At 42.1% G+C, this 26,822-nt stretch overlaps 1 protein-coding gene across 1 annotated transcript; it reads left to right on the top strand.

Moving 5' to 3' along the window:
- The first annotated feature begins 757 nt into the window (after positions 1–757).
- On the top strand, positions 758–26,057 carry LOC124265071. Its single transcript, XM_046699864.1, has 8 exons — positions 758–868; positions 6,197–6,313; positions 8,528–9,200; positions 10,540–12,764; positions 16,879–17,088; positions 19,534–19,594; positions 21,211–22,169; positions 23,738–26,057. The coding sequence occupies exons 3-8, from the start codon at positions 8,564–8,566 to the stop codon at positions 24,608–24,610; spliced, it is 4,965 nt and encodes a 1,654-aa protein (XP_046555820.1). The 5' UTR covers positions 758–868; positions 6,197–6,313; positions 8,528–8,563; the 3' UTR covers positions 24,611–26,057.
- Positions 26,058–26,822: the final 765 nt, after the last annotated feature.

The raw sequence follows: 26,822 nt of genomic DNA, 5'->3' as shown, positions 1-26,822 counted from the left end.
TCTGCAGATCGGACTTAAAATAGGCAAATCCTGTCGTGAAATCTATGTTTCGGATCCGGATTAGGCAAACTTTGCCGGTGTGTATAAGATCAGATCAAGTGTAGGCCTATGCAAAACCTGTCGTCAGGTGTTTGGATCGGATCTTGAGTAGATTAATTACTGATAGACTCTCCATGCTCCGGTAACGATGCAAATCCTGCACGAACCCATAAAGCAGGTATAGTTCATCCCATGTTTATTCTGTTGACATGTGAATTTCCCTTCAAGTTCTTTCAACCGGATTTCAACAAAGATGACATTTGTTGGCCGACGCGAGAGCCCACGCGAGTGTGTTTTCCTGTTTGCCTAGATACAAATCCTCCTACACACACGTGGTAAACCACAGACCGCCCCACGGTCAGACGAGGTGTCGGTTTTATCCTTTATGTCCTCGGCTGAAATCTCACACGACTTGATGTGTGTGCTAGATCCTCCGCCTTAACAAGAACATTGTTTTGATGTGTTATACATAAAACACACGGCAGATCACCATGAACATGTGTTAGATACGACCGATCACATCTCATAAGTCGATTTGAGACAGAACATTCTTGGGATATTGCTATATTTATTCCCCCCATATTGCAAGCAGAGTCATATTTAATATGAACGACAGGCAACTGGGAATGTTCCTCCCCTTTGAGCGTCTATCGAGTTCCATGTAACCCTATACATTGCTCTGTTGATGGACTCTTTCTTCACGGCGGAGGGATCTGTCGGTGAGGGAGTGCTGCGGCCCGGGTCAATGGCTATTTGCCTATGCTAAACATAGCTGCGAGAAGCAGGCTGCATAATCAAGCATGGGGCTTATGGATTAATTTACAATTCTGTGAGTATATATATATCTCCCATAATTAGAAAGGTAGAGTTTGGTCTGTTTCTTACAGCATTCGAACGATCTTGTTTAAGATCATAGCCATTTCCCGTTGTAATGCGCGTAGCAGACGACTGTGAGGTGATATGGCAGATATCCCATGGCATCGCAGACAATATCTGTGTGAGCACAAACGAGATCGAACATTCTGTACGCGCGGCATCCACATATATTTACACAATTTGAGAGAAATGGCGGTGTTTTGATGATTTCAGTGAATATTTTACCGTTATCGGGGGAGAACGGGGTGTGAAAGGTCTCTGTATTTACATACTTCAGGACACGGCCCAATGATCACAGTAACAATGCCTGGCTGAGCGCAGCACGCGCGATACAACATTGTTACAACATACATCATTGTTTACATTGTTAGATGATGGATGTGGAGATGTGATATATTTCTTATCACATGTCTTATATTTACCGGGGTATGACAGCTCAAACACATTTTATGGGGCCAGTTGGTATGTAATCAATAGACATCTATGTTATAAGTATGGTGCTAGCCAGAGATCGCACAGGGTCTTTGTTAACAACAAAGAGGGAAGGGTTTTGTAAAACCGACTCATTACGCACTAGTTCCAACCCATAGATTACTCATATACCCAGGAACTCAGAAAATGCATTTTGTTGTGTACATATCTGTGTCTTATCTATATTTGATGAGAGTGGTATGTGTGTTATTGGCTGGGATACATAATCTCACTGTTCCATTCAGTTCTTGAGTTATCATCTGTTCGACAGTGTGTAGTGTTGCGTAACCGTATCATGTAACTAATGGTGGTAATTAGGCCATTATGTATTACATGGTAAATGCAGATTATTGTATATCTAATGGTATAACCAATGTATACATTACACATCACATGCCCAAACCAAGATATGGTTATCTGATAATAAAACCTTGCTGTTCATTGTTTATGTCATCCTAAAACCTAGATATATTATAACTTATGATATAACCTACAGGTATTCATTACATATGATTCAGTTCAGATGTGGATCCACTGGTATAACTATCAGTTATTCATTGCATGTCACATGCTATAACTTAATTATTCTATATCTGATGGTATAACCTAGGTAATGATTATCCATCATATACTTCACAATGTATATCAGCTATGTGGAATATCCTTGGTATTCATTACGTATCACATGCCACTATTAGATATCTTATATCTGATGGTATAACCTGGGTAATGATTATCTATCATATACTTCACAATGTATATCAGCTATGTGGAATATCCTTGGTATTCATTACGTATCACATGCCACTATTAGATATCTTATATCTGATGGTATAACCTGGGTAATGATTATCCATCATATACTTCACAATGTATATCAGCTATGTGGAATATCCTTGGTATTCATTACGTATCACATGCCACTATTAGATATCTTATATCTGATGGTATAACCTGGGTAATGATTATCCATCATATACTTCACAATGTATATCAGCTATGTGGAATATCCTTGGTATTCATTATGTATCACATGCCACTATTAGATATCTTATATCTGATGGTATAACCTAGGTAATGATTATCTATCATATACTTCACAATGTATATCAGCTATGTGGAATATCCTTGGTATTCATTACGTATCACATGCCACTATTAGATATCTTATATCTGATGGTACAAACTAGGTAATGATTATGTATCACCTGCCTCAGACAAGATATATAATTGATGGAAAATCCTAGATACAGAGGAACAGATAAGCTGCGTATCTGCGTAAATTACGCAAATATTTATGTGAATACTCAATTCCAGTTAAGTCTAATGCGTACAAGTACGCTTGAATGTTTGCAAATACTAAATAAAGTTGATGTTACATACGTACACACAAAAATAGATAAATATCTGAGGTATGTTGAGAGGTTCTATTTCAGCACATGAACTTGGCAACTTGCAGTCTTTCTTGTCGTTCCTCATATTACATATCAAATTTAATAACAAACACGTAAACCAACATTTAAACATTTTTACAATTAATGGAAAATGGCAAAATACCCAACCGAGTTTGAGTGAGGCAGGTACAATTTACTTGGTTACTCAAAGGAAAATTAGGATACCCAATTGGGATGAGCACAAGCGAGTACATAACTCAATGACACAAAAAGTTATCTGTAGTTCTGTAGATATTCCTTATGTCACATGCAACAGCCTAGATATGATATGTCTGATGATACGACCTACTTATTCATTACATATCCGATGGTGTAACTGAAGTACAAATATCTGATTGTATAACAAATCCATTATTGTTCACTTGATACTACCTGGATATTCAGTGTATATCAAATGAAGGAACCAAAATATATATATTTCTAATTGTGTAACCTAGGTTTTGTTAGGTATTGCATGCTACAACTTTGGTATGATATATCAGATTATATAAACTAGATGGTCATTTCATATCACAAGCTTCAACCATGAGATGGTATAACTTAGGTATTCTTATGTATCAAGACTTCAACCCAGATGTCATATATATCAGATTGTATACACTAAAGAGACAGATCTATGACTTTCAAACATGGGTGGTTGAGTATAATACCCAAGTGAAAAGGTCAATTGGCTGAGAGTGAGAGTGCAGTTAGACATGTAAGAAGTCTGACAAGATGTGCTGGATTGGCCAGTGACCTAGGTATCCATCAGTAGACACAACTCAAAACTAGTTCATTGTATTTAGTTTCCACAAGATCTGAGGTAGGGTGTGGCCTTGTGCCTGGGGCCCAAGTCACAAGTCAGTTGAAGTTACGCAACGTTTGTCACGGAGAATCCTTGGATGGGTAAAAAATCTTTGAAAGCTTGTCTCCTGAGAGATTTTAGAACTTCTGTCCTGCCCCACAACACATGACACTTGTGGTCTTACTGTAGGCAAATGCGTTTGTTCAATATTGGCTCTGTTCACCAGCAGAAAATGGGTACCTGGTGGGATAAGTCTGATGAGTATTAACCTAGCACCTCACAGGCAGCTTGGGTTATCCAGGTAATAATGTGCTGTATGCGCTTGAGGCATGCCCATGCAGCATGGAGTATAGGAGCAGTGTGCTAAATAGTTTCTAAATTTTGCTAGCCAGTCAGGCCAGCCATGCCTTAAAGTTGCTTGCCCACAAAATAATTCAGTAGCCCGAAATTTGAATGTAGAAACTAAGCAAAAGATTGCAAAAATAAATGAGAATAAGGTATTGTCGGCATGACACAGGTTTCATCATTAAGCTGCTAATATGATGATCATTTTTATCAGGCAATAATCTTGCATGATTTAAAAGTGTATTATAACTTAACAAGTCAGAGAGAGTCATATATTTACAAAATGACCCCATTAAAATTAACTAGCCAGTCGGGCCAGTGATTGTGGAGATTTACTGTCCTGAGTGGATTTTTACTAGCCAAGGGGCTAGCGGGCCAGTGGCTATTTCGCACACTGTATAGGAGGCCTTATTAATGTCTGTAAATGAGATAAAATTGTGTTGGACCTGCTGGTACATAAGTTGATAGTCTGGCTCCTGAAGCATGGTGTGATGGCTGGTGTGTATCAGGCAGCAGACAGACACTTCCTCAGTGGCAGATGCTCTTGTAAGGGCAGACCCTTTGCTGAAGTCTTCACTGATTGTCAGTGATCAATTCTCATAGTTTTCACCACTATTTTGCTGTTTACACCCAATAGAATCTTTCATCTGAAATTCTTTTCGCTGGCGTTGCCATTTTTATTTATATATCACTTAATCAGGGTTTTATCTTGCCCTACAAAACTAGGTTGGTTGGTTGATAGGTTGTTGTTTAACGTCATGCTCAGCAGTATTCCAGCTATATGGCGGCGTTCTGTAAATAATCGAGTCTGGACCAGACAATCCAGTGATCAACAGCATGAGCATCGATCTGCGCAATTGGGAACCGATGACATGTGTCAGCCAAGTCAGCCAGCCTGACCACCCGATCCCGTTTGTCGCCTCTTACAACAAGCATGGGCTACTGAAGATAAATTTTTCTGCATCCATTCTAGACATTTGTGCATGCAGGATACACATACATACATACCCTTCTTGATACATCGTATTGAACCTAAATGTCAAGAGATTCATGTTGGGTGCACACATTCCTGTGGTATAAATGATGTATTTCACAGTATGTCAGTTTTGTCACTTCACATTTTTGATATCACATAAATATGATCCAGGTATTCTTGGCATATCTGCTTATACAATATTTATAACAAAACAGTTGCAGTGTTTCTCCATCAGGTCATGCTCTCCTCACAACTGGTCTTGTTTCTCCGTCAGGTCATACTCTCCTGACAATTAGTCTTGTTTCTCCATCAGCTCATGCTCTTCTCACAGCTAGCCTCGACTCTCCATCAGGTCATGCTCTTCTTGCAACTGGTCTTGTCTCTCCATCAGGTCATACTCTCCTCACAACTGGTCTTTTGTTCTCCATCAGCTCATGCTCTTTTTGCAACTGGTCTTGTCTCTCCATCAGGTCATACTCTCCTCACAACTGGTCTTGTCTCTCCATCAGGTCATGCTCTTCTTGCAACTGGTCTTGTCTCTCCATCAGGTCATACTCTCCTCACAACTGGTCTTTCGTTCTCCATCAGCTCATGCTCTTTTTGCAACTGGTCTTGTCTCTCCATCAGGTCATACTCTCCTCACAACTGGTCTTGTCTCTCCGTCAGGTCATGCTCTTCTTGCAACTGGTCTTGTCTCTCCATCAGGTCATGGTCTCCTCACAACTGGTCTTGTCTCTCCATCAGGTCATGCTCTCCTCACAACTGGTCTTGTCTCTCCATCAGGTCATGCTCTTCTTGCAACTGGTCTTGTCTCTCCATCAGGTCATGGTCTCCTCACAACTGGTCTTGTCTCTCCATCAGGTCATGCTCTCCTCACAACTGGTCTTGTTTCTCCATCAGGTCATGTCTCTTCACGATTATTCTTTTTCCATCCGTGCTCCAACTACTGTTCTAGCATGAATTAGCAAAGGTGACATTTGTAAGTGAAGCTGGACTTACTCTGCTGTTATTATTCAGAGGGGTTGTCAAGGAATTGTTGGGAGCAACTGAACATGCTAAAGGGATTACCATCCTGGCTCTCTGCAAACATTGTGTTTGTGGGAGAATATAAGTGTTTATCTCTGGCTGCACAGGCTGAGCTCTAATTGGCTATTGTTGGACCATTATGGCACATTGAACATTGGTACTAATAACGATTATTGGTAATAACGCCTTGATTTGCCAGTTGATGTGTAATTTCTCTACCCACAGATGATAATGGACTGAGTTAGACACAAGTGCTATATAATGAAGTGGAACAATGGAACCAGTCTATTTGATGCATTGGGATGGTAGGATAAGCTGAGAGATTTGAAGGAAGGAGATAAGGTAAGTCTACCTTTAAGAGGATATCATATAAGCATTTTGTATACAGACAGGGTGTTATACATTTGTTATGACTTGGGGTATTATATATATGTAATAACATATATTATAAATTTAAAAACCACACTTACAAGTGTGAAAAATCTTACAAGTGTGTAATCCTGTCATTATTCTCAACTCCCTGGGGTGTATACTAATGGTTTAAGCGTTCGCTTGTCACGCCGAAGACCCGGGTTCGATTCCGTCAAATTCTCCACTTGGGTACAATGTGTGAAGCCCATTTCTGATGTCCCCTGCTGTGATATTGGTGAAATATTGCTAAAAGCGGCGTAAAACTAAGCTCGCTCACTCACTGTATACAAACAACCCAAGCTGCCTATGGATGGAAGGCTTTTACTTCCAAATCACTGGGTAACCACCAGGGTGACCCCACGCTTTTTCCCATGTGTGTTTTGGGTGTATATAAATGTATTTGTGTTTTACAATATATACATACCTTGAAAATACATAGTGTTATATCTATTGTTAGTGTACGTATCTCCTCTCATTATCAAATAGAATATTTCGGTGATTACCTCCCATCATACACTGGTTGTACAGGAAGTCGTGTCAAGGTTCAGCAAATCGGCACTGTTTTGCCATACATAATCATTGTGAAACAAAAGTGTATCTGACATTTATCATCAAATGGGTCATGAATGGACTAAATTGTTGAAGCAATTCTCTGTCTGTATACTCATGTAACTAGATTTGAAGAAAACCTATGGGTATTGAGATCTGATACAAATGTTTGTGTATTTTGGAATGATGCCACATCCTGGATCATTTAAGTGGGATATATTTTGTTTATTAATTTTTAAGGAAAGGTCTTCAAACTCATTTACACACCCTTCCTTCTCTCATTCTGTGTGTTATGTTTACTGCACATGGTGTCAGGGTGAAACGCAGCATTCATTCTCTTGCTGCGTGATACGAATTTACTGCACATGATGTCAGGGTAAAACGCAGCATTCACTCTCTTGCTGCGTGATACGAGTTTACTGCACATGGTGTTTGGGTGAAACGCAACATTCACTCTCTTGCTGCGTGATACGAGTTTACTGCACATGATGTCAGGGTGAAACGCAGCATTCACTCTCTTGCTGCGTGATACGAGTTTACTGCACATGGTGTTTGGGTGAAACGCAGCATTCACTCCCTCACTCTGACATGAGTTTACACTGCACAGATGTGAAGATAGTCCACAGTATACACATTGTAACTGTGTGATAAGAGCTAATAGCACAAGGAGGCCAGGGTATGACACAATATTTAATTTCTCACTTGAGTTTGCTGTACATGGATGTGAGGGTATAAGTACTATAACAGCGATCACGATCTCACTCTGTGTGATACAGATTTACTCGGATGTGAGGGAGTTAAGCAGAATAATTGTCCCCGCATGACTTCCTGGCTTGCAATGGGATTGCAGTGGTTGACATTTCGAGATTGGGATTAAACTGCGTGTGATGTTGCCTGGCATTTGATTTGGTGCATTCGAGTTATTTCTGCTCTTACTCAGATTTGGCTTCCGTCAAACAGATGTTGTTGAGTCCTGGTGTCCCCTGCTGTGTCTCAGTTGATATAGTTATGCGATCCTCCAGTCAGCAAGCACTGAGAACTCATACACATGGTGCCCTGGTGTATCATGTGCTATATCTCTCTATCTGTATCTGTAACTTTCTCTCTCTCTCTCTTTCTCTCTGTCTCTCTCATTCTGTCTGTCTTTCTCCATCTGGGACGGTGGGGTAGCCTAATGGTTAAAGCGTCCACTCGTCACGCTGAAGACCTGGGTTCGATTCCCCACATGAAATACAATATGTGACACCCATCTGTGGTGTCCCTTGCCGTGATATTGTTGTAATATTGCTAAAAGCGGCATAAAACTAAACTCACTCACTCTCTCTATCTCTCTGTGTCTCTCTATCTCTGTCTTTCTGTTTCTTTCTGTCCCTCCATTCTCTGTCTGTCATGCTTTATCTCACTGTGTCACTATACTCACTATACCTAATATATCTGCTATACCTAACATGTATATATTTCTCTGTCCTGTTATTTCTTAGTTTGTCCTTACAGCTGTGTCACAATATCCTGCTGTAGAGGTGTGATATAGCTGTTATAGTATAGACTGCTCCTTAGTTACAGTTCCTTAGTTACCGTTCCTTACTCTTGTTTCAGATGGTGAGATGATGCATCAAGGATCTGAGCAGAGTAATGTCTGCGTGTTCCGAGTTTACCCAGAATGCTTGGCGCCGTGACCTTTGCGCCAACTGCCAGCGAGCACGTGCTGACCACACTGGAAGTTTCCACCGAAGTAACTCCGCCAAATCCTCCCCTGTCCCCAGCAAACGCACATCAGTCATCCTCAAGGCCACCTCGCAGCACATAAATGGGGTCAAAGTTGAACCCGGAGATTGTATCACAATAACCTCAGCGGACATAGAGAACGCCAACTCGAAGCTGAGCAAGAACGATAGGAACAGTTCCTGTGATAGGACAAAGTTCAAGAACAATGAGAATCACAACAGTAACCTGCTCCAAGATGAGAACCCACCCAGAGTAGTCCGCCTTGTTGGTAGGCACGGCAACAGGTCAAATCCAAGGAAGGGTGTGCTGGTAAAGTCGGTCGCCCGCCACCAGAGTCGCAGTGGACACGTTGTGTTCACAGAAGCTGAACCAGACGTGATTGGTTACGACGGTGGATTAGATAATATCCTTGACGATGAAGTTGACTCTCAATGTGAAGGTCACTCATCCAGTGATGAGATGTCCTTCACTGAGGAAGAGAAACAGAATGCTCTGCTGGCACTTGAAAACATGATCTGGAATGCTGACATCCGAAACCTTAAAGGTAAGACAAAACCCAACCCCAACACACCACACCACCCTCTGCCTGACCCAATCACAGGCAACAATACCTTATGCCTTATCAGATGACTGCCAGCAGGCCTTGCCCATCTTCCATCTCCTTCTTCTGTGATTTTCTTTCTCTCTAGGTGAAATGTTGCCAAGCAGTACAATCTTTGACAATTACTTAATACCCTGCCATGGGACCAAGCAATGGCTGTCCCTTACTGAACCAGGTGACAAACCCTTCTTCTCAACAATGGACCTTTCAACACTAGTATCGTACCCTGACAGGCTACAAGCCCCTCCCCCAACATGGGACCTACCCACACCCATACCCTACCCAACCGGGTGACAAGCCCCTCCTCCAACATGGGACCAACCCACAACCATACCCTACCCAACCAGGTGACAAGCCCCTCCCCCAACATGGGACCCAACCCACAGCCATACCAACCAGGTGACAAGCCCCTCCCCAATGTGGGACCAACCCACAACCATACCCTACCCAACCGGGTGACAAGCCCCTCCTCCAACATGGGACCAACCCACAACCATACCCTACCCAACCAGGTGACAAGCCCCTCCCCCAACATGGGACCAACCCACAACCATACCCTACCCAACCAGGTGACAAGCCCCTCCCCCAACATGGGACCAACCCACAACCATACCCTACCCAACCGGGTGACAAGCCCCTCCTCCAACATGGGACCAACCCACAACCATACCCTACCCAACTGGGTGACAAGCCCTCCCCCATGGGACCAACCCACAACCATACCCTACCCAACCGGGTGACAAGCCCCTCCTCCAACATGGGACCAACCCACAACCATACCCTCCTACCCTACCGGTGACAACCCAACGGGTGACAAGCCCTCCCCAACATGGGACCAACCCACAACCATACCCTACCCAACCGGGTGACAAGCCCCTCCCCAACATGGGACCAACCCACAACCATACCCTACCCAACCGGGTGACAAGCCCCTCCCCCAACATGGGACCAACCCACAACCATACCCTACCCAACCGGGTGACAAGCCCCTCCCCCAACATGGGACCAACCCACAACCATACCCTACCCAACCGGGTGACAAGCCCCTCCCCTAACATGGGTCCAACCCACAACCATACCCTACCCAACCGGGTGACAAGCCCCTCCCCCAACATGGGACCAACCCACATCCATACCCTACCCAACCAGGTGACAAGCCCCTCCCCCAACACGGGACCTACCCACACCCATACCCTACCCTGTCCCTATAAAGGGACTCTTCATCAGTTGACCTCTTTTATCATCAATATGAGACACTAATGAGGTATATCTTTTTTGCCAGATTCTGCTACCAGCAAAAAGGGTCCCAGCAAGGAGTTTGAAGATCTTGACCTTCAGCTACTGTGTCGACCTGACCGGTTCCACACCCTCCGAGACTGTGACGCTTCTTTCAAACATGGGACGTTCCCCGTTCGTACCAAGCCAAGCCTTTCCAAACTGTCGGTGGAGGAGCTGTTCAACTCAGACATAGAACTGCACCGGATTGCGGACACTATGTGTGATAGGGCTGACAGTGAATCCTCGGGCTCAGAGCAGTACAAACAGACAAGTATAGACAGAGTGAAGTCGCTGCCTGCATCATCTGCCTCTTCGTCAGACAGCGACAGTAAAGCATCTGACGACAAGAAGTCAGTTTCTGTGGATGTGGAAGAAGAAAGTGACGTAACAATGCCATATAAAATAGTGAACATTATTCCAAGACACACTCCAAAGCCGTATGTAGTTCCAAAGGAGAATGCTAAGTCATACACTCTGGATGATATTGAGGAGTGTCTGTATGGATCTCAGTATGAATCCACCTCTGGACCTGAGCCCAAACAGGAAGTACTTTCTGCTGGGAAAGAGGAAGAATTCAGCTCTTCTGTGAAAGAGGAAGAGAAGAAGAAGGATGGCAACACCTCTTTCTCAGACACAGACAGCACTATTGCTGGATTGGAGGTGGTAGAGCTACTTAATGATGTGTTGGCTAGCTATGGTGAGATTGAGAGTAAGTACAGCGACTTTAGATACAGCCCTCGCCAGCCATTAATAGAGGCGAAGGCTGGCAGCAGTGCAGGGGAATCTGGTGCTAAAGATACCGACAGCAATACTGACGCCCGCAAGGATAAGTTGAAAAAAAATGCTGACTTTGAGAAGCGAATGGCTTCTGTGGCAGCTAACCTTGACCTGCAGAAGTCGCGAAAATCTCGTCAGGCTCCACGACCTCCAAGTTCTCCTCCCCCAGAACCGCAGGTCTCGCCCACACGGAAACTAGCCAATCAGACGGAGCCCAACTTTAAGATGGTGACAATGGGGAAGTCCATAGTGACCCCTCCACAGCTGGAACCTTTGATAGCACCGAAGGCTGTGAGTGAACCAACTATAGGCCTGGATGAGCAAGATGCCCTTGACCTTCGAGTCGGCTGCAAGTCGGCAGATATGGTGAAGGCAAAACGTGGTGGTTTTACTTCATTCTTTAAGAACATTCTGCGTCGTGGGAGGGATTCTTCCGAACTGCCTGTTGAAAGTAGCAATCCAGATATTACCTTCGCAAAGCCAGAATCCAAAACTGATGTGATGTCCTCATCCATGATAGAGATCAGAGATTTGAAGGAGGATCAGCCACCAGCCTCACCGGCAGAGAAAAGAACTGCAAAATTTTCTCCACAGCCCAAATTCCGAGTGTTGCCGCCTGCAACCCCTCCCCCAATGAGCCCCCCTGTCATTTCCTCCTCCAGTCCAGCACTGGACCATAAGGGCTCCATTGAGGACCGCTTTGAAGGTGCTATGCCAAAAGCTGCCCCCAGTTCCCCGTTACAACATAAAAAGGGAGTGTCTAGTCCCAAACTACGAATGAAGAAAGACCCAGAGAAATCCTCTCCGATCATGCAGAGGGCAGCTGCAACCAAAGACGATACACCTACAGTCCTTCCACAGCTTCCAGCCAATCCCCCTACCACGAAACCGAAGACAGACTTCACCTCCCATACACTCCCTCGTGACCACGGGAGGTCCCGCGACACCACATCTACAACCACCACTACATCCACAATGTCAAGGTCGCATCAGACCTCCACTTCCTCCCCTGCCCCGAAACCCATTCCCCCACAGGTTCCCATTACCCAGCCAGGGGCCAAACCTCCTCCTCCTCCCCAGCATGGGACCAAACCACAGGTGCCTCCCAACCCACCACAGACGAAACCACAACTACCATCCAAGCCTCCTGGGTCGGGCGGGGAAGAGTCTGGGGTGGTTGTCCGAAGGAGACCGAAGAGTCCAAAGAAGGGTGCTCCCCCTCAACCACCCACTCGTACGTCAGTTCCTGCTCGGATGACAGATGCAAGGAATCCCGACTTTGCTCGGGAGTTGGAGCGAAGGTTAAGTCGGTCGACTGAAGGAGCGCCATCTATACGAGACAGGAAGTCATCAACCCAGGGGCCACCATCACCAACATCGCCTGTTCCAGAGCTTGATGAATCCATGCCCACCTCACCCACCACACTGGAAAAGCCAGAGGAAGTAAAGAAGGTAGGATGTTCTTGTATTTAATGTATGTGTTGGACAGTCCTCGACACAGTATTTCTTTCTCTGAAGTGCCGATGCTAACTGTCTCTGGATCAAGGTAGGATGGTCTGGTAGGTAGATGTGAGCAAATCTCAGATACAGACACAAATTGTTTTGGAGGACCATACTGGATGCAAGTGTTTTTCATAGTCTCAAGTACCCGTGAAGTTCCAGGTTAGAATAATGATCTTCAGTAACCCATGCTTGTCGTAAGAGGCGACTAACGGGATCAGGTGGTCAGGCTCTCTGACTTGGTTGACACGTGTCATCGGTTCCCAATTGCGCAGATCGATGCTCATGCTTTTGATCACTGGATCGTCTGGTCCAGACTTGATTATTTACACACCACCGCCATATAGGTGGAATATTGCTGAGTGCGGCGTACAACTAAACTCACTCACTCATAGTCTCAAGTACTGATGCTAAGAGAAGATATGGACCACCTTTGTGGACTTTTGGAGTGAGTGAATTTTAGTTTTACGCTGCATTTAGCAATATTCCACCAATATCACGTCAGGGTCACCAGAAATGGGCTTCACACATTGTGCCCATGTGGGGAATTGAACCCGGGTCTTCGGCTTGTTGAGCGAACACCTTACCCCACCGCCCAGACTTTTGGATAGAGAGCTGAAGATCAGTGGCTGTTCGTCACTATATAGGTGCAATAATCTTAAAGAACAAATAAACTTTTGTTTTTTGTACTCTTTTAACCACTACATATGAAAGACGTGTGGTTAATCTTAAGCGGAACACCAAATTCGTTCTTAAAAAACTTGTGGTTAATTAATACCGAGCGATTAAAAGTTGCCAAAAAGTCGCCTGCTTCACTCTATATTTCGTCTTATAATCCTAATTAGTACTTTATTATACTTGTATGCATTTTGCAACTTAATAAAAAACAGGCGATCTGCTGATACTAATAGTGAATTTATAACAGGACTGTAATATCTAGAAATTTCATAGTTTGCCAATGTGAATCATAATTCGCACACACGCCCTTGTGTGTGTTTTCTGTCTCATTACACTTCATGGCGAAAATAATGATTCTGTTGCATGCTACGACAAATGAATAACAACAAAATGCAAATATTAAAACTAAAACAGATTAAAGTTATAGGAACAGTGTCAGGCTATTACCTTGTTCAAGGAATGTATCCACCAATATCCACATAAACAAGTGATATGCCATTCATCTGCAGCTGTTCCAAGTGATGTGTCTTTTAACAGTCTAATATGCGAAAAAGTGATATATTGTTTCAGGTATTTCACATTGGTGTATTGTCTCAATGGTCACCCAAGGTTGCACACCTGGCAACTAATTGCATAATGTCTGCCATTCTTTAAAGAAAAGTAACTTAGTTAGCCAATAATGAGCAATCAATCAATGTACTGGCGGTTAATCCTTTGAAAGAAGGACGTTGTTTTAACACAAACACTTTGCGACAGAGTGTATTCAGTATAGTGGGGCGGTGGGGTAGCCTAGTGGTTAAAGCATTGGCTCGTCACGCCGAAGACCCGGGTTCGAATCCCCACATGGGCACAATGTGTTAAGCCCATTTCTGGTGTCCCCCGCCGTGATATTGCTGGAATATTGCTAAAAGCGGCGTAAAACTAAACTCAGTCAGTCAGTCAGTCAGTATTCAGTATAGATTAGTAAATCTACATACATAAACACTACCTTTTGACAAATCCGCTGTGCAAGATGAAAGTAATTAATCAATCAGCGTGTTATCGGTTAATCCTTTGATCGATGTTTGTTTTGTAACTCGGCTGATAATTCTTCTGGGAACCTTTGTCGGGTAATCTTAGTGGTGTTAACACTAATTATACCTGTTATAAATTCATTTACTGACCATCAAGTGAATGATGACATAACGTGTAGGTTTATACCACCTAACACGGGTTACAACAAGGGAGTATTAATTGCTGTATTGCATGTAAAAACTTATGGGCCGACAATATTTTGAGAATACGAAGAGAACTTCAGTGTTGCATAAGAAATACACATAAGCATTGGCTGTGTGCTAAAACTGTATGTACCTATTTACCTAAGTACATTTTCAGATTCTTCTAGCAATGGCAAATTGGGGTTGTTTAGTTTACGGATTCAAATAAATCAAATGTAAATTTTAAATAATCATACGTAATGGATGCCTTTTTTTACATGACATGATTAAATATCGAGGTAAAAAACCACACAGAAATGGGATCAATTTGGATCAGTCATTATACCATCCAGGCATTAGAAAACGTGAAAAAGCCCACACTGCTTTGATACTTTATTACAATCAGACAAGAACTACCGGGGATATGTTCAAATAACGGCATCTGATGGGCATCCACCCTTCCTAATGTCACACTGTTTAGGTTGAAGAAATCAACTGTAACCGTGATGAGCGAGGCTGTCATCGTTTTCACTATCACTAGCATCTGGCTCGAACAAATAAGGCCTAGCGACTCCAAGCGATTTTGACAGAATCGTCTATGAAAACAAGTAACTTGGAAACAAGGCAAAGCAGGTGACAAAACTAAATGACAGTAGATTGTGAGACATATAACTTTCATTTTTCACAACAATTGTTACGATTTCAGGTTTATACTAACCTGTAAACAAGATAATTTACCCCCTGAAATGTACATGAATAATGCATCTGCCCTTATATCTATTCCTCACATGACGTCATGGAGACGAGCCCCTCTGATTGGTTGAAATTCGTTCGCGGGAAAGAATTGTGCACTGTTGTCAAAAAGGTCAATTTAAGTTAATTAAAGATCGAAATGAGTAGTTTTAATGACTGGGGTTCATTTATAACTATACCAATGAGTGATTTATGTATTTGTACCCCCCTAGAGTATATGTGATCTTTAAGATCCCATTTCACCTCAGAAGGTTGGTGCCCAAAATATTATGAAATCTGTAACTGCTATTTTCAACACTCTACTTAAATAATTGTGCTTTGGAAGTAAGTCTTATTCCATCATGGCTGCTTTCCATGTTTTGTAGTAGTTCCACTAAAGTCATTTTAAAGGGGGGCGTTGGGGTAGTCTAGTGGTTAAAGTGTTCGCTCGTCACGCCGAAGACCCGGGTTCAAATCCCCACATGGGTACAATGAGTGAAGCCCATTTCTGGTGTCCCCCGCCGTGATATTGGTGGAATATTGCCAAAAGCGGCATCAAAACAAACTCAGTCAGTCAGTCAGTCAGTCATTTTAAAGGATAATAGGGAATATTTACAATCAGTGTTCTCATGAATGATAGACTGCTTTCTCAAAAGAATTTTCAGTCTGGAAACCGTAAAACAAGTGTTAACCACTTTCCACTCTTGCACTTTCATAGTGTTCAGCGGCAATAAACATCAAACAAACAAACACATGTCACCAGATGTTCTGTAGATGAGTAACAATACTGTAGTGTTGTATATGACATATATCCTGATATGTGGGTGTGATACCATTCATATTCCACCTCACATCAATATTCAACAGTTTTATTCAACATGTATGTCATTTCAAGCATATCACTGCAGTACCTGTAGGACTAGTATCTAAGTCTAGCTCTCAACCTTGCCCTTTCAGTCTACCTTTTCTTTGTCTTTCTCCTACGGAGGAGTTATGCACCTTGATATAAATACCTCCAATCATATCCATTTTGTTGTTTGGAATTGCTGAGCTACGATGCAGAAGGTGCTATAAACTTGATAGTAATCCATATTATTATCCATATGTGAAACATAACCAGTGTCATATATATCATATGTGCGCATGTGCACATATGACTTTTGACAAGCAACCATTGTTTCTCTATTTCGTCGTCTGTGACGTCACTTAAACAACTGAACGTGACATCAATCGACAGGGCAGTCACACTTGCTTACCGTATTTTACTGCACACGACTTATACAAAACTCATGCAAAATTGTGTATTGCCCGATACTCGTTTCGTATAAGTCTTATGCAAACTTGCTCGTGTAATAATCGGTATTTACCTGTACTGTGTGTGATAGGGCAGAAAATTCAATAGTGATACTGTTCAAGATACTCTGTTTCCTGAACACCAATACAAGTTTTTGCCCTTTTAGAATGAAGATGACTCTCCACGGGAGAAGATCGAACTGCCAACTGCTGCTCCGATGAGCAGGAAGAGTTTTCTGGGCAAGTTGGGCAACAAGAAGGGTCGTGCTCCTCAGCCTCCTGCGTCGGTGAAGCGGGCCAAGTCCATCACGGAGTCCACACTACCACGCACTAACAAACAGAAGAAGATCAATGCTGCTGACATATCGGGGCCTGTGGTAACTATGGTTTCACCTTGCTTAGCTATTTCCATCCTCGATAATCTCCAGGGTATACGTTAAGATCACTCTCCACTATACCCTGGATGCATCCACGGCTTGGCCCCATAATTATATCACCTCCCTTTGCTGGCTCCGTATCTCACAGTAGCCAATCAGCTAAGCCGCCGTTACATCCGAGCTTGACAGTGTCAACAAAGATAGTGATCGCAGTCGTGAAGGTTTGTTCGCAGTGCCACTGAGATTTTTGGGGAAATAATACAGACAAAGTGACAGATCTGAAACTTTAAAAAAATATATGAAAGAACTCCTCCTCCTCTTTCAGAGTACCTCTGCATCAATTGTGTTGCCAAGTTTAAACGGTTAGATAATTTAAGTAGCGAAAGTGAGGTGTGATTGGTTCGCTCAACTTCCCAGCGTAGACACCTGATTGGATAAAAAGCCGGTCAAGGGAGGTAATATACTTATGGGGCCAAACCATGGATGCATCCAGGGTTTAGTGGAGAGTGATCGTAACGTATACCCTGGAGATTATCGAGGATGAGCTATTTCATGAGTCCAAGGATTCAAAATCTCTAACAGTGAATTTTTTAAATTGGTCCCAATCTACTTCAGTGAGTAAGTGAGTAAGTGAGTTTCATGTCACTTTTAACAATATTTCAGCAGTATCATGGCAGCCATGTGATAGGCGAACGCTTTATCCACTAGGTTACCCCATACCACCCCTCCCAAGTTACTGGCAATATGAAAAACTTAATATCATGCTTTGCCAGAAGTGATTTGACACATCCTCAGAGGGTGTTTATTTGAAGTTCCCAAAGGTTCAGTGAGTGAGTTGGGTTTTATGTTGCTTTTAGCAACATTCCAACAATATCACGGCTGGGGCCACCAGAAATGGGCTTCACTCATTGTACCTATGTGGGGTAATTGAATGTGTGTCTTCTGAGTGACGAGTGAATGCTTTAATCACTAGGCTACCCCACTGCCCCTCCCAATTTTACTGGTAGTGGGAGCTGGTGAAATATGAAATACTTAATACAGTACTCTGCCACAAATTAGTATGATGCTAAGACATGCTAAGAGGATGTTTAGTTGAAACTAAACTGAGCTCCCAAAGACGTAATACATACTGTGATGGGTGCGTGTATTCACAATATGCAGATTGATAGGCAGAGCTGAGTAATCAATCAATAATCGATTGTAATCGCAAACCCCAACGCAAAACTGAGGTCAAGACAATTGGGAATACTTCCTATTGAGGGGCGTGGGGTAGATGGTTAAAGCGTTGGCTTCGTCACTCTGAAGACATCGGTTCGATTCCCCACATGGGCACAATGAAGTCATTTCTGGCGATATTGCTGGAATATTGCTTCGGCGTAAAACTAAACTCAGTCAGTCAGTCAGTCCTATTGAGACATAAATGTTGTCTACACTGCACGAGTCAAGAAACTGGATCAGTTGTTTATGTCTTGATTTAACAAGCATAATGATAAAAACATACATCCTTGAGTTTCATTGGAGGTTTCATTTGTTAGGAACATCGATAGTCTGTGAAAATACACAATGCCATTTAGAAAGTCTGACTGACTGACTGAGTTTGGTTTTACGCCGCTTTTAGCAATATTCCAGCAACATCACGGAGGGGACACCAGAAATGGGCTTCATTTGTACCCATGATGATTCAACCCGGTCTTCGTCTGACGAAACGCTTTAACCATTAGGCTACCCCACGGCCCCCATTTAGAAAGTGGTCAAATGTAACATATGTTATATTTTGGATTACACTTTCTTTGTAAAGCACAGATTCTAGTACTAGTAGTCTCCTGAGCCCATTGATAACGAGATCGATAGATTGACCGGTTATTTGATCAATCACTCCAGCAATAGTTCTGACCTTCGAATCATCTCAATGATTATTGGGCCCTGTTATAACTAAGGTAGGTATTTTCTAGACTCAGATGCCAACATTTGGTCCCAAGTCTGCAGCAAGTAAATATTTCCAAATCGGATTTAAACATTTGGCACTTCATTATGTATGACTTGGAAATTCCCCCACCTACTTTAGCCATGACATGACCAATATGGTGGAAGAGGCTTAATGCTCAATTTGACGGGTCGGTGGCATGGCCTAATGGTTAAAGCGTCTGCCCTTCATGCTGAAGACCCAGGTTCAAATCCCCACATGAAATACAATATATGACACCCATTTTTGATGTTGCTTGAATATTGCTGAAAGCATCGTAAAACCATACTCATTCACTCAGTTTAACATTATTGCATTAACGAAACTTTAGAAATTTGGTGTTGAAATGACTCTGAATTCAGGAAATAATAACTGTAAAAGATCCTAATTCCGAACAAACTTATGACTTCAAAGGTTCTTAGTTTTGAATTCTAGATATATTATAAATTGTCGGGATGTTCTGAACTGTTCATCTGTTTTAGTTGGTGACTGACATGACGAACACGAAGATCCTGGAGAACCGTCGGAACACCATCTCACTAGGTGATGACCCAGCTTTTGCCTCGGGTTTGATGTTCAGTAAGGAGATCGGTTTCTCACAGCTCGTCCTCCTGTAGTTTGTAGAGATGGATGCAACCTTCCACCATAACCTGTAGATTCAGTAGACATTGTCATCTGCATACAAGCATTGATATTAAATTTGTCCTTTATGTTTCATCATAACCTGTAATGCAGCAGACATTGTTGTCTTTCTACAAGCATGGTTGATATATATTTTCCTTTATATCCTATCACAACCTGTAGATGCAGAAAGCAAATATAGAGATGAACATAACCTTGACTTGGATGATCGGTAGATCAAACCAACATCCTTTTTCTGAACTGATTTGTGGATTTGCCCTTTATATACAAGCATGGCTGATAGGTTTAGTTCGGGTTTTGCCATATGTTCCATCATTCCAAATAGGCTCAGTGGACATTATTCTATGTATACAGCCATAATTGTGATCGTAGTTTGTCTGTTATACTCCATCAATATAAATATGTGTGGTTGATCTGTCATGACCGTAAGATGCTACAGACATTGTCCTCTGTTGACAGCATGATTTATGAATTTTGTCGTTTATATACCATGACAACCTGAGTAACAGATGCAGCAGACATTGTCGTCTTTCTACAAGTATGGCTGATAGTTATTTTCCTTGATATTCCATCATAACCTGGTAAACATTGTCCTTTGTATGCAAGCATGGCTGATAAAGTTTGTCCTTTATATTCCATCATAACCTGTAGATTCAGTAAACATTGTCCTCTTTATACAAGCATGACTGATAAATTTTGTCCTTTATATTCCATCATAACCTGTAGATTCAGTAGACATTATCCTCTATATACAAGCATGGATGATAAATTTTGTCCTTTATATTTCTATTATATTCCATCGATTGATGAAGTTGACTTTATCGTCTGGACAGCATGATTTAATGTACCAACATAAAAAAATGAATTGTGTCTGCAACAGGCTGCCATTAAAGGAAACGCAAGTCCATAGTGAGGTGCCTGAACCTGAGCGTGAGGGTTCGAATCCCGGATGGGACTCAACCTAACAAAAGTACTAGAATCTGTTCTGAACTACGAAAGTGTAATCCCAAATAGAACATATGTTATGGCCACTTTCTAAATGGCATTGTTAATTCATGACGTTAAAGGACTTTAGTTCTTAATGTATAATCACGGAAACACTCTTTGACTAATCATCGCTGTGCAGACACAACTAATAATGACTGTATTGTGGAATAAATCAATCTCCATGATAGTGACTACGATAATGTGAGAAACTGATCGTCCTGAGCAAACATCTCTTCTTTTGTCTTATATGTGTCAGATTTTGAGTGCATAATCAATTTAAGATGCATATGTTGAATGTTAAAGTTGTAAGATAAAGGTAAGTATAAATTATCACCTCATGTTCTTTTGCAATATAAATGGTTACAAGACATGATTATTTCCCATTACAAATGTTTTAATGGTTAAGTAGGGAAATTATCTTGTGAAAGAAGTAATTTCATTGGTCTACCATAATGTTATACAACTAGGTTGTCAGTGTATAATCCCCTATATCATACCAACGTCTTATGCTGGTGTGTATTGCTCAACAGGTGGACCAATGTCATCATCTGTTAACATGGACAAGGAATTTGAGGATCTGAAACCTGATGCTCTCTCTCCATTGGGCTCTCTGGAGAATCTCTACGAGGCAATCCTGCCAAAGTTCGGAGGACGTCATGTCTACGATCCAATCACTGGCAATACTGTGACAACAATATGCCCAAACATTCCAGTTGAAGGTTACCTTGAGCCTGTGCCACCAGTTACTGCCACAGCAGGGACTGCGGCAAATCTCTTGACCCCCTCCATGACCTCGAGTATGTGTGCGTTGCCGTCAGCGATGACCTCCAGCATGATGGGGATGACGTCGAGCATGGTGGCGATGCCATCAACGATTGAAGAAGAGGATAGCCTGGGTGATCCGTTTGATGAAGATGCTGACATTGATGAATCAAGACAGATGCTTCTCGCCTCACAGCCCATTTACGAGGAAATCAATGGCTACAATAAGGTTGTCGATGATGATGCTACATCCATGGTGTCTACGCTGTCCCAGGTTTCTCAGACAACTGAGACTGATTTCCTCGCCCCTCCTGACAATGCAGGGCGCTCCCAATCCCGGGAAACTGTCTCTTCAGAGTCAGACACGACTTCCACTTGCAGTACCCTCTCCAGGCCCAAACCTGCCCCCAGACGGAAACCCAAGAAAGGTGATCGGTCTTCCTCGGAGCAATACGTGGCAATGAACCGACCTAATACGTCAGTAACATTGCGAGAGGACAAGCTTCGAGATCTACACAGTCGCTTGACGACGATGATGTTGCAGAGCCTCCAGGACATCTACAGTCAGGTTGAACGGCTGCTGTCACAAGAGAAGCTGTCGCTGCCAGCTCCCCACCAGCTCAAGTGGGGAGACTTTGACATTTATGGTCAGCCACTGCATGCTTCAGAAAGATGTATCGTCTATAATGCAAAGTTCAAGGTCAACAACTCCCCATGTCAACTTATGGTAAGTTGTAGATTTTAGTAGCAGTACTTTTCTCATTGTTTTGAATTTGAGTAAGTATTGGTCCCTAGAATGTCAATCTTGTCTCCTCAGAATTTGTCCCATCAGTATCTCAATGTTTTCCACTCCTCAAGATTCTGGGTTAAGATTGGTTCCCAGTATGTTTATGCACATACATGTCATAATATAGATCATACATCATACAATAGAAAACATAGATAACAGCTTTACATGTTGTCAAGAGATTTAACTTATGCATGTCATAACTGATATTACCAATTTGAGGGGCGGTGGGGTAGCCCAGTGGTTATAAAGAAGACCGAGTTCGAATCCCCACATGGGTACAATGTGTGAAGCCCATTTCTGGTGTCCCACGCCGTGATGTTGCTGGAATATTGCTAAAAGCGGCGTAAAAACAAACTCAGTCAGTCAGTATTACCAATTTGAACGTTATAAAGGAGATCGTAAATAGATACACTACCTGTAACTAACATTGTTATAACACCCAGTATATCATAATACACATGAACACCTTGTATGTCATAACATAGATATAACATATTGCACATGATATAACATGTATAACACCCTGTATGCCATAACAAAGATATAACACCTAGAATGTCAATATGGTCTCCTCAGTGGATCGGAATTTGTGTCCTGTCAGTACCTCGTGGTTTCCCCCTCACCTAGATTCTGGGTTAGGATTGGTCCCCATTACCTCAATGCACATATGTCGTAATATAGATATAAAACCATGTACATCATACAATAGGAAATCAGGATTCGATGTGAACATTTTTTACCACTGGGTATTAACATTTACTAGACCTGCCCTAATGTCAACTAGACCATACTGTTGGAAGACAAAACAAGGTTGTTTTTGTAATCAGGTCTAGTGCTGCCTTGAATAACAAACTATATTAAACACAAAACCATGTGATAATTGTTGTTTTCTTTTGTCCATTATGAATTCTGTATACCTTACCTTTTGATTTTTCTGAAGAATGTTTGTCACTAGAGGGTAGCTTTTAGAGTCTTTTTACATTTAGATATGCTTCGCAACAGTCTCTATTATACTCATTATAATAGATGATGCTGTGCAAGAGTTTTAAAAAGGAAAATAACAAATTCGGTGATTTGAAACTGTGTTTATTAAATATCTACACGAACAGTTGGGCTAACCAGACATGATTTTAACTAGACTGGTCCAGCTATTTACTGGACAATGTCGTTCAAACATGCCTTAGTGTTGAATCCTGGGAAACATAGATAACACCTATAACTGATTTGAACCATTCTGTACATGTCATAAAGAAGATCTAACACCCAATACTTCGTAGAAAGATATACTACCTGTACATGTCATAACATTGTTATAACACCAAGTATATCATAATACATTTGATCACCTTGTATGTCAAAATATAAATATAACATATTGTACATGATATAACATGTATAACACCCTGTATGCCATAACAAAGATATAACACCTACATCAAGTCATGACATGGATATTACACCTTGTATGTTATAACATAGTTATAACACTGCATGTTTTGTTTCAGCTCCTCCACTCACGCCCTGCGACAGAGAGCAGCACAGTGACCCATCCCAGCCTTCTGAAGCCAGCAGCCGTGTTCGCAGACACTATCCCTTTCTCTTTCCTCACGGAGGAGTTCATCAAGACGAGTCAGCTGGTACAGAACTCTGTGTATGACAGCAGCTTAGCTAAGTGTTTCTGTGCGGTGGGCAGCTTCGACATCATCGAGAGTCTGGACAGTCACTTGTCCCTGTTGAGGGAGACCTTGACTCACAATGCGGAAGTCTACATGAACGTCATCCTCTCCATGGCCCTACAGCTGCTTAGTGCCATGTCACACTGCTTAGACCAGGGATACACGGTCACCGAGACAGATTTCCGGGACATATTCCTCGTAACACGCAGCGACCTTCGGGGCAAGGTCATCACCTTCTTGCCACGGCAACGCTCACATGACGTCCACCAGGGTGAAGCCATGTGCCGATTCCTTGACAAGCTGTTGGACGATGCAATGACAGAACACCGAGCGGAAACGGAGAGCCCAGATACCCTGGACACGGTTGAGACCCTACAGGGCATGTTGCAGCCACGGAAGGTGGAATGTCTGGCCCAGGTTCGATCTGTGGTGGAGTACTTGCTGTGGGGACCGAGTGGGACTGACCCAAGCCAGAATGAACCAGGCAGGTCTGAACCTTCTGAAAACCCTGAAGACATGGAACAGGACCTGTCTCTTTGGCTTGAGAAGGAGAGGGCAAATCTTGTCACCAAGTTTGCCAAAAGTGTTTCTGGTTTTGTCAATGGTATTTCACTGGAGGAATACTACTGCTTGAAGTTTTTGTTGAAATCTAGTCCGACTAGCTTAGCGGACAGTGCCAGAAGACTTGCTCTGGAGTGTTAGCTGTTGCTGAAGCTGTATCATGCAGCAGTGTTGCCATGGTGACAAGAATGGTCAATGTTGATGAGTCTGGTACAAGTTAGTGGATACAAGACAAGACTTGGTGCCAAGTTTACAGAGTTATATTAACTTCTGGGAGAGCCAGTTTACATATGTTGCTGATTAATAGTTGGAGAGAAAACATTATGATAGTGCTACAACTGAAATGCTGTAAAGTTAATAATTTTCACATCAATTTTCAGTCTTCTAAAATCTAGTGTAGACATAACCTTCACATTGTAGCTGTCATTGTCAGTATCGACAATGTTTATCTATGCTTGTGTGTGCACTGATATATTTGATTGTAAGTTAGATTGCCACCCTCCATGCTGTTGTCGCCATAGTGAACGTAGGTGGGCCTTGCTGTGATACTGTCCCCCTACCACAGTCAACAGCAACTACAGCAAATTTGCCATTTCATGCATATGTAGATATTGAAATGTAATGTGTTGAAAAAAAGGTAATCAAAGGACTCTGTGCAACCAAAATTTTCAGAATCAAAGACAAGGGTCCCAAGATTAAAATTGAGCCTAGGAATTCCAGAATGCCCCTAACACTGTCTTATTAATACTGAAGGGGGTCGCTGTTGGCACACATGCTACAGATATGTACCCCAGGTATGTTTCAAATATACAGAACTGTTCCCCAAACAAAGTCAAAATACAGAAACGTAGCCTGTACTCTAAACGGTGGATGCAGGATTTCAATTTTCCTTTGATCTGCGGATTTCCACTGATTTTATTTCAAATTGATCAAATCCTGAACCCGTCATTCGATGACACAATATTAAGTTTTCAGCTGAAAATAGAAATTTTCTGTTGCCATCCCTGGGCAGACGAGTCCATGTTGTGAAACCTAAAACCGTTCAAGTGACTGTGAATGGTATTGTGCATCACGAAATATATTTCTCATTTCTTATAGAAAATGCAAGCAAATGTGCCGGTTCTGATCACGAGAACGGCACAGTGCAGAATGGACTCATCATTGGGTATGTTTCTGTATTTTGATTGGGGTACAGTTGTACCCGTGCCGACAGCGCCCTCTTCAGCTATATTAATGCTTCCCTGCTGTGTTCCACCATTATCGGACTAGCATGCTGTAGGCAGGACAAGCTATACCATCTAGGAGTGGAAACGATGTCAAAATTATTTAGTGACTGAAAGTGGATGATCACAGACAAAATTTCAATTATAGAGCTTTTGGAGTTTGTCCTACTTCACAAATCATCATGTGACCTCAGAACCATTCCACTTAGGCATGATTGTAATCAATGGGGATAGACCGAAAGGATATTAGAAGTAGGACTGGCTATCAATATAGATCATAGGGATTGATAATCTTTGATAAAATATCGATAAACATCGGAGAAGTAACTTGAGCAAAAATGCCAAAAACATCTGAAAGAAAGAAATATATTTCACACCACTGGTGAGTGGTTAGATGTTTATCTATGGATTACTAAGAAAACAGCACCCTGATCATAATTTAGAAGCACCACATGAATAAAGGCTTAACTGTGTGTATTGTGTGAGTAAATTGCAAAAAATTGTTTATGATATTATCAAAGACATTGTCGAATTTTCATATCGATAATCATTGATAATTTATCCGAACTATGATATTTCTGATTATCAATCCTTTTAGCCAGCCCTAATTAGAAGACATTGTCAGTCATTACATTCATACTGATGTTCAAACTATTATTGGCAACCAGCATTATGAAAGTTCTTATTTATTCTCAACATTATTCATGAAAAGCATTTCTTGTTGGCATTATGCACAACAATAAGTTGTGTGTCCATCAGTTTCATCACTCAGTAGCTCACCTTATCTCCGCAGTCGGGTTTGTCTCCATAGTGTCCAGGGCTTGATGTGGTGTCCAATGTAATACTGGACAAGAAAATCGCTTTAGTTTATCCAGTTAGTCCAAATTCTACCATGACAGTGACAAAGGTTTGATTCTTACTGGTCAAAATATTATGGTACAGTTACAGAATACCAGATACCTACCAGCCATATTTTTTGCGCTGCTCTAAAGTTTTCAAAGGTGGCAGAAGGTATCTGGTATTCTGATATCTTACCAATATCGTAAAATCTATTTCCATTTGATTTTTTAAATAATATATGCGTTTTCATTAAATATGAAAATATCAGTTATCGATAGAGTTTAGCTCAG

The sequence above is a fragment of the Haliotis rubra genome, unplaced genomic scaffold (assembly GCF_003918875.1).
Source record: "Haliotis rubra isolate DU_JTF1 unplaced genomic scaffold, ASM391887v1 Scf96, whole genome shotgun sequence".
Taxonomy (NCBI): Eukaryota; Metazoa; Mollusca; class Gastropoda; order Lepetellida; family Haliotidae; genus Haliotis; species Haliotis rubra.
Note: the sequence above shows the minus strand (reverse complement) of the source record. Positions and strands in the feature narration are given on the sequence as shown.